The 9,824-nt window shown below is 40.5% G+C and overlaps 1 protein-coding gene across 4 annotated transcripts in view; it reads left to right on the forward strand.

The window, feature by feature from the left end:
• bcl11aa (BCL11 transcription factor A a) overlaps window positions 1-7,820 on the forward strand; it is a 55,004-nt gene extending 47,184 nt beyond the window's left edge. For all 4 annotated transcript variants that reach the window (XM_067422234.1, XM_067422236.1, XM_067422235.1 and 1 more), the window contains exon 3: window positions 2,522-7,820. In XM_067422234.1, coding sequence (XP_067278335.1) covers window positions 2,522-4,584 — 2,063 coding nt within the window. In that variant the 3' untranslated portion in view covers window positions 4,585-7,820. The remainder of the gene's footprint in view (window positions 1-2,521) is intronic.
• The last annotated feature ends 2,004 nt before the right edge of the window (window positions 7,821-9,824 follow it).

Genomic DNA, 9,824 nt, shown 5'->3' on the forward strand with positions numbered 1-9,824 from the left:
TAATATGTTTTGTTTTTTGTTTTTTTGGAACCTGTGATACTTTTCTTAGGATTCATGATGAATACAAAGTAAAAAAAAAAAAAAAAAAAAAACATTTATTCAAAATAGAAATCTTTTCCAACATTGATAATAAATCAGCATATTAGAATGATTTATATATTCATTCAATGATTATATATATTTTTGATATATATTCTGGGGTTCATTTAAAAATACACTTGCCATTAATTAAAAAATTTAAAAATCGCCATTAATAAAAAAAAAAAGTTTCTCTTGTCCTTGTCAAATTTCAGTGGGAGACTGAGCTTCCCTTATGTCATTCCTAACAGCCATTCCTAAACACTATCATTTATTTGTCGCACACCTTGCTCACGTAGAGTGTGTGTGTTTTTGTTGGCCATGTTTAAGAAGTGCCAAGGCAGAGACAAAATTATGACAGCACAAAAGGGTGCAGCGATGTCCGGAGGTGGCTGTCTGCCCGCCACAGAGCCTTCCAGAACCACCCCCATTTGTGTGCATTAACAGGATTATCTGAGAAAACCCACAGTGGCTCTTGCCTGCCTTTCCTCCTCTGAGCAGCAGAAAGGCCTTGCCTCGTTACATGCTTTGCTGGCTATTGAAGACTTCAGAGAAAGCCCCTCTGAGGAAAACAAACGAGATGAAAGAGTGCACGCTGCCTGTTCGGCACCGTTCAGCACCTCTTTCAGCCTTTCTTCCCGCCATCTCTCCATTTTTCTGCTTTTTTCCCTCTCCCCCTCTTTCTCTCGGGATGGTTGTAAACAGTACATGATAGCAGTTTAGAGACCTCTGGCTTGTGGGGGGAGTTAAATCCATCTCCCCTGTCCATTTTCGCTGTTTGTTGTTGTGGTTTCTGTGTAGATGATGGCTCTTTTCCTGACCGCTTGACCTTGCATTTTTGGGAGCGTAGGTAGATATCTGTACCTTGCATGTAACATCCCTTTTAGTGCTGGTAATTTTCAAAGTTCAAACTGTCACTCATTACTTCATGAAAATATCCATTTCATTGCCATTTGTGAGTTAATCGTCTGTTTTTAACTATAGGCATCCTGAACCCGCTGCTTGTTTACCTTTTGATGGTGCAGATGCCATTTGCATCACTTTTTTATTTAGAAATTGAATCAGTGTAATTATCAAAAATGATTCTGTAGCTTTTGACAGCTTTCCATCTGGACTAGATGAATCGTTTAGACTTGAGCATATTTATGAGAGAGATGTATGTTAATGAAGATGTTTTTTTTTCTTTTTTAAGTTAAAAAAAGCATCGCTGGCTGTTATTGGGTACTATTTTGTTATAGGGTACAGAGATCAGATAATAACAAGTCAAAAATAGCAAGGCATTTTCTTGATAATTTACTGAGAATATACTGTATCAATTCCTACAAAATGCAGGAAAGAAATATTTCATAAATGGGTAAAATTGCATCAGGCTTCAGCACAGCGTGTTTAATGTTGAAAGGCTCTTGTTTCCATCCTCCTTTATTATTTAATCTCTTAAATAAGGTGGCGTAGGAGTCAGAAACATTCAATGAGATTACAAACGCAATGGGATGAAAATCACAGGTCATTGTCAAAGTGCCTTTGAAAGTCAATTATTGTTTTAAATGTTCCTTTGCTGTGACAATTGTAATGTGACCATTTCAATTGTAAGAGAGGAGATAGTCTCTGTTTTTTTTTCCTACTGGAAGCTTCCTTTGTTTCCATTTTAAGCTATTTTTTTAACACATCTTTTGTGAGATTGCATTTGAAGAGCAGACAATTTATTAAATAGAATTCTAATTTCAAGACAAAAAAACAAAGTGTTGTGTGAGGTTTTTACAACATTCTCCTCTAAAACACCTGCACGTTGAGTAATGTAACCTTTAACACATCCTAACAATGTGTGTGCTTACTCTGTTGCCCTTTTTACAGGATCTTTTACTTTAGTCCTTCCAATTTTTGTTTACTGTATGCTTCCTGTTCATCTGTTTTTGTACATGGATGAAAGCGTTCAGCTTGAGAGCTCTATTGTTTGCTTTTACAGACAGGCTGAGAACCGCAAAGCAGAAGTGTATCACCCCATGCAAAGACCTGATCCAAACCCCAACACAGTCTTTCTCTGCTGGAATATCAGTGCTTTGTCTGGTCTTGTGTTGTGAAAAGCTCTGCTCCACTGGGTTCTGGCCTGTAGTGCTGTTTGGGAGCATGTTTATAATAAGAGCTGTGTTTACTGTTATGTGATACTTACTTTAGCCTGCTGAGGGGCTAAAGCTGTTGAAAGACTGTTAGAATGGGGGGGCTGCAAAGGCCCGGGGTCTAGGCAGGTTCATAAATGATTAAGGCTCAATCTGTAGGGTTTTTGTACGCCCAACATACACCAGGGAGCAACTGAGAAAAGGGAATGTGAAAAAACGCATGTAGCAGATATAGAGACCTATTAGCCAAATGGTTTTCCTTTAAATGAGTTGCAGTTAATGTCTTTGGTACAGTTAGTGAATTAACTCTTCTCTTCTGTGTTTTGCAGGTAAAGATGAGCCCAGCAGCTACACTTGCACAACCTGTAAACAGCCGTTCAGCAGTGCCTGGTTTCTGCTGCAACATGCCCAGAACACTCATGGCTTCCGCATCTATCTTGAGAGCGAGCGTGGAAGTCCGCTCACGCCCCGTGTGGGAGCTCCTTCAGGAATGGGCGCAGATTGCTCCTCTCAGCCCCCCTTGCATGGCATCCATCTCCCAGAGGGAAGCCCATTCAACCTGCTGCGGATACCCAACTCTGGACGCGATGGACCCCCTCTCAGAGAGGGTCGGTTTCCCCCTACGCCGCCTCTCTTTAGCCCTCCACCGCGCCATCACTTGGACCCTCATCGCATGGAGCACCTGAGCCCGGAGGAGCTGGCTCTGGCCACCCACCACCCGAGTGCCTTTGACAGGGTGCTTCGCCTCAACCCCATACCCATGGATCCCCCAGCTATGGACTTCTCTCGTAGGTTGAGGGAGTTGGCTGGTAACACCTCAGGGTCAACTCCTCCTCACTCACCCAACCGACCCAGCCCTATGCAACGGATACTACAACCATTCCAGTCAGGAACCAAGCCGCCCTTTCTCGCTACCCCTCCCCTACCTTCCATGCAGTCCCCCTCTGGCTCCCAGTCCACCCCAACCCCTCTTACCCAACAGCCCAACACGCCCATGAAGACCAAGTCTTGTGAGTTCTGTGGGAAGACCTTCAAGTTCCAGAGTAATTTAATAGTGCATCGACGCAGTCACACGGGTGAGAAACCATACAAGTGCCACCTGTGCGACCATGCCTGCACGCAAGCCAGCAAGCTGAAGAGGCACATGAAGACACACATGAACAAGTCATCACCCATGACGGTCAAATCCGATGATGGCTTGTCCACAGCCAGCTCCCCTGAACCAGGAACCAGCGACTTGGTGGGTAGTGCCAGTAATGCCCTCAAGTCCGTGGTAGCCAAGTTCAAGAGTGAAAACGATCATCTGATTCCAGAGAATGGAGAGGAAGAAGAGGAAGAGGAAGAGGAGGAGGAGGAGGAAGAAGAGGAGGAAGAGGAAGAGGAGGAAGCAGAGGAGGAGGAGCTGGAAAGGGAGGGAGGTAGGAACAACTATCACTTCAGCCTCAACCTTGAGGCTGCACGGCACCACGAGAACAACGGCGGGCGTCTGGGTGCAATTGAGGACGGGATGCCGCGGTCGTTGCCTGAGGTCATTCAGGGCATGGGCTTGGCTGCCAGCATGCAGCACTACAGCGAAGCGTTTCATCAACACAAGCGAGGAGCCCTAAACTCTGACAATGGTGCACATAGGAACATGTGTGATGAGGACTCGGCTATGGAATCAGACCGAGTCGACGAGGGCTGTGGCTCAGCTATTAATGGTCGAGGTTCGTCCCCCAGCGAGTCTGCCTCCGTTGGTTTGTCAAAGAAGCTCTTACTGGGCAGTCCCAGCTCACTTAGTCCTTTCTCCAAACGAATCAAGCTGGAGAAAGACTTTGACCTCTCTACCCCTACAATCCCCAACACTGAGAATGTCTATTCTCAGTGGTTGGCTGGCTACGCTGCCTCTCGGCAGCTCAAGGACCCATTTCTGAATTTTGGGGATTCCAGACAATCGCCTTTCGCCTCGTCTTCAGAGCACTCCTCAGAGAACGGAAGCCTGCGCTTCTCTACGCCACCAGGGGACCTGGATGGTGGCGTGTCGGGCCGCAGCGGGACTGGCAGCGGTGGCAGCACGCCACACCTTGGGGGTCCCGGTCGGCCCAGCTCAAAAGACGGCCGACGCAGTGACACCTGTGAGTTCTGCGGCAAAATATTTAAAAACTGCAGCAATCTGACAGTGCACCGGCGCAGCCACACGGGCGAGAGGCCTTATAAGTGTGAGCTCTGCAATTACGCCTGTGCCCAGAGCAGCAAGCTAACACGGCACATGAAAACACACGGGCAAGTGGGCAAGGACGTTTACAAATGTGAAATCTGTCAGATGCCTTTTAGTGTGTACAGCACCCTTGAGAAACACATGAAAAAATGGCACAGTGACCGCGCATTGAGCAACGAAATTAAAACTGAGTAGCGTTGAAGTGTGGTGACTCACTTGCCTGTTAACAGCGAATAACACCTTACCCCACTCCCACCCTCATCCTTGTAGATTTCCCTGTTTCGCTAGTCCAGTGGCGGCTAAGACAACGTGCTTGGCACCACCAGCACACCCTTTTCATTTACCGTTGAATGCATGATCTGTATCGGGGCAATACTATTGCATTGACGCAAACTTGGAGCCTTTCTCTTGTGCAATAATTTACATGTTGTGTACTTTTTCCTTTTTCTTTCCCATTTTGGAAAATTTGACAGCATGCATGATATATTTTGGCTAATTTTAAGAATAAATTGTCCCTGGTTGGTTAGTTGTTTAGTAAATGTGTTGCTGTTTTAACGTTCATTATTTTAAAATGTTTTTTCTTTATTTTTTATTTTTTTATTTTAAGATCTAAGAAAAAGAAAAGAAAAAACAACCATGCTGCATACATTCTGTAAAACATATCATGTACAGTTTTGTGTTGTAACATGGAGGACTACAGGCTATTGCTTAACCCTCTTTGGACGGGCTGGATATCGCACTTAAACTAATCTTTCAAAAAGATGTTCTGTCCACATAGGGTTAAAATATTAATTTGCCCCATTATGGAATAAAAGTAATGACAGCCTTTGAATTTCTTCTAAAGGAAACAGCATTAAGATTTGAATTTGTACTATCATTTGGTAAAACAAACAAAAAGAGTGCCTTGGATATCTTGAAATTGCATTGGTTAATCTCGTCTGCTGTAATTCTGGAGTCTCAGCTAGATACTACATAAGGATCGATTGGATCCTTAAAAGGTTCTTGCATCAAGCACCTGACCGCTACAGTCAACTGTGACTTTAGAGAGAAGTAGTAGTAATCAAAAGGCTAAGGAAATTTCTAGTTAATCATCATAAGGTACCTATGTAAAATGTATCCTTCCATTGTGGTTTATGTCCTGGGCATGGCACAAGCAGTATATGGTGTGGGATTCAGTCTTGTTTACTTCTTCTATCAGAAGGTACTGTACTCGGCGGTACTAGTTTTCAATCCACAATCATTTGACCTTTCTGTGTTTGTTCAAGTCTTATCTTCAGTAGCACAACTTTTTGACGTTTCTTTGATGACCATTGTTAGTGTGAACGTCCATTGTGAAGGAACACTTGAGGGCATTCGGACTGAACTAATGTAATGTACACTTGAGAATTGGTTATTAAGCAAGCATTGAAATATTTGCAGCTGTCAGTGATGATTAACTATGAATTGCCTACAGGTCTGAGTCAAAATCTTATTTCTTTATTATTGCCTATGTCTGAGCTCCCTAAAAGACTAAATGAACCTGAAAGACCGACCGAGCAAGAGAGAGGGAAAACCATACATGTCACTTTTGTTCCTTTGTTTTATATATGAGTTTCACACATAGTGTGGTATAAGTTGACATTCAAGGAGACTCTTTTTCATTGTTGCATTATGACATCAATGACTTTAGACAACGTTTTTGGTGTTTAGACGGCACCTGCCACTCTGCCCTTCTTTTTATATTTGACATGCTAATTGGAGGTTTAGTAGTTGAGTATAAATTACAATTGCTTGCTTGTTGGACAACAAAGTGCACTGTTAAAGTTTCCCAGTTTACAGGTATTCACGAGAGGGAAAACTTCCAAAAGAATCGAACATGGTGTCATTATTTAATGTAAAAAAGCCAACTCCTCCTCTCACCTCACGAAGATAAAGCCCAACTCTGATATAATATTATTGTGTCAAAGCACACAGTGCTTGACAAAGTACGGACAATTGAAACTTGCTGCTTTCACTGCAAGAACTTTTTTTTGTACAAATCTTTTTTTAAGTATGAAAATAAAATGACTTTTTTAAAAAGTAACATTTCATTATCTTAGGGGAAACTGTATTTAAGTTTGTTGTTTCTCTTTTCCTCTATGTCTTGGTGGTGTTCAAGACTTGATCACATTATATATAAAATGGGAAAAAAGATGTGATTTTTTTCTGCTTTTTCTTTTTTCATCTTGGCTCTTCACAGCTCTTCAGGTCAAACTTGCATTGGGGAAAGGTTTAAGATTATATATAAAATATATAATAGAGAAACTTAAATATAGGAAAATGCACATCATGTCAGTTCCTATGCTAAAACACATTTATGGTCTACTTTCTTCTGTATTTCTAGAATGGTATTTGAATTAAATGTTCACCTAGTGTAGGTACTACAGTATTTATATTGAGGCTTGTATTTTTAACTGTTGCTTGTTCTCTCAAAAGGTATTATTGTACCTTTTTTGGTAGTGGAAAAAAACAACAAGCTGCCACGGTATATTTTTTTAATTTGGCAGGATAATATAGTGCGAATTATTTGTATGTTTAAAAAAAGAAAACAGAAAAAAATCAAATTAAAAAATTAAAGTATGTGGCATTGAACAAAGGAGGCCATTCAATGGTTTCCCCGAGGAGTCTTTGGAGAATGTCCACACTAGCTAAAACAGGTGGTTGTACATATCTTTTTTTCTGTTCTTCTTTTTTAAAATCTCCTCTGCTGCCATTCTGTATGCAGTACAGCAAGCTAATGTTGGGTTGTTCTGTAGTGTGCTTCTGTCTTTTCACCTGTCTCACCTGAATACATTCCAGCATCTTGAAAAAAAGCTAACTTCATATGCAGTAAAATACCAGTAAATAAACAAACAAAAAAAAATCATTCAAATAAATGAATTCAAATAATCAATGTTTTGCAGGTGGTTTTTTTTTCATTGCCAAATATTAAATGGTGCTTTATATTTAGATTGGGACGACTTTCATATGCAAAGCATATTTAAAAATGAAATGGAACTAAAGGGGCAGCCCACTTAAGTTCATACTCTTTTGTAAATGGCAATGCGGAATATTTTGTTATCAGCCTTTTCTATTCCTGTTATGAGAGCTGTTTGTTGTAACTTGAACTTGAACTTTATCTTTTTCAATGGGAGTCACTATTTATTATTGCTTAAATACTCTGTTCAAAACGGAGACATAGAATGGATCCTTTTTTTGTTCAATTGTTTTCATTTTTTTATTTTATTTTTTAAAAGAAAAGAATGACCAAAGGTCATTGACAGACTTGCTTTTTGTTGTTTTTGTTTCTGGTCTATGTTAAGTTTTATTGGAGAAACCACTGTCTGTGTTTTCTGGCAGTTGTCTACATTATCCTGTTCACCAACCAATTTTGTCCCTTTATTGAAAACAATTAATAAAAAAATTAAAGTATATCTGTGTCTGGTGACAAAGATTTCTCTCTGCATTTTTGTTTGAATTATTATAATTTTTTTGTGGAGGACATTTTCTCTCACTCACACGCAAACACACACACACACGTACGCAAACACACACTGTCTGACGCACTCTGACGCATCTTTCTGGGGACTTAACATAGATGTAATGGTCTTTATACTGTACAATCTATATTTTCTATCCCCTTACACTAACCCTTCCCCTAAACCACAAAAAACTGCCTTTGATGCATCTGCATTTTACTTTTTTTTCAATAAAAAACATAATTTTGTGTGATTTATAAGTTGTTTTCCTCATGGGGTTCAAAAAATGTCCCCACAAGGACAAGGATTTCAGATAGTGCCATCTTTGTGGGAACATTTTGTCTTTATAATGTAGGGTTTACCAGGCCACACACACTCTTACACAAGCCATGATGGTGTTTAACTCTCACTTGCTTGAACTGCGCTCTGTGTATGCGTGTCAAATAATTAGGACGGTCGTCTTCAGCAGCTCTGCACTCGTGGCACCTCCCCCCTCCCCCCATTTCTTTGCCCGCTACTGTGTGTTTGGTGCGTTCAGCCCCTGGGCGTAGGAGGGCCTTCAGGCTGCTCTTCAGATATCTGAGGTCATGTGACCAAGTGACTTAAAAGTGTTTCCTTACCAGTTCTTTAGGTCAGGAGAGCAGCTTAGCAGCTTTACCACATACACAGCTACTGCAAGATCACTTCTGAATCGGCCTTCATTTCTTATATCTCTTTTATGTGTAATATGCTACAAAAATCAACAATAAGTTAGTTTTGTAATGAAATAAAGCCTTGACCACAAACCAAGTGCTTTTTTTTTTTTTTTTTTTTTAAAGTGATGCACTCTCATTTTCTCCTTTGTTTAACACAAATCCTTAAAACCCGGCTGAGATGTGTTTCTTCAAGATTCCCCTTCAACCACTTGTGTTTAGAGAGGTCTATTGTGTTTTGGCAGGTGGGAAAGATGCAAAACTTCAACCCCATCCCTACCCAATCATTCCTATTTTATTCACATGGCTCTTAAGAACAACATGTCACTCTACTAGATCAATGCTCCACTACAGAAAGACAAATAAATGAAATCACTGACTTTTCTCTCCACGACCGATCAACAGATGTTCACATAAACCTGTGTACTTAAGTTCCCTCTAAAGTTTTTTTTTAATTCTGTTATTGTGCCTTCTGTGACTTTCTTATGTGGAACAGAAAAGGAGGTGTTAGACTAACTGTCCAATCTGCTCTTTCCAATAGCGTGACAGTGAATGATATCAATCAATATTTTCAAGGTAAGATTTCCATTGATTAAAACATATTTCAATTATTATTTTGGAAGATCTGTAATTTGGTGTGAAAGTTATATGTACTAGTCTTTTTGAATAATTAATTCATTTTACTTTAGATCCTGGTCTCCATCCCCATTCTTTGTATGAAAGCAAGCAGCTTGGACATTCTACTAAACATCTCCCTTTGTGTTTCACAGGAAAAAAAAAAGAAAGTCATAGAGGTTTGTAATGATATGAAGGTGAGTACATTTTTAAGAATTCTCCTCTTTGGGTGACCTGTCCCTGTCCCTGTCCCCCACACTGTAATGTAATAAAAATGTAGTGTTTCCATGTTTTATGGGGACTTTCCATAGGTGTAATGGATTTCATACTGTATAAACTATATTTTTATCCCCTTACACTGCCCCTACCCCTAAACCTACCCATCACAGGAAACATTCTGCATATTTACTTTCTCAAAAAAAAAAAACTCCTTCTGTGTGATTTATAAGATGTTTTCCTCATGGGGACCTAAAAATGTCCCCACAAGGACAAGAATTTCGGATATTGCCATCTTTGTGGGGACATTTTGTCCTCATAACGTAGGGATTACCAGCCTTCCCCCACACGTTCTCACTGTTATAAAATCCATACAGGCATTACTCACTCAGTATCCTCAGATATCCTTCTTTTCCCTTTTCCCAGCATTTTGTAG

Source organism: Pseudorasbora parva, chromosome 17, assembly GCF_024679245.1.
Source record: "Pseudorasbora parva isolate DD20220531a chromosome 17, ASM2467924v1, whole genome shotgun sequence".
Classification (NCBI taxonomy): Eukaryota; Metazoa; Chordata; class Actinopteri; order Cypriniformes; family Gobionidae; genus Pseudorasbora; species Pseudorasbora parva.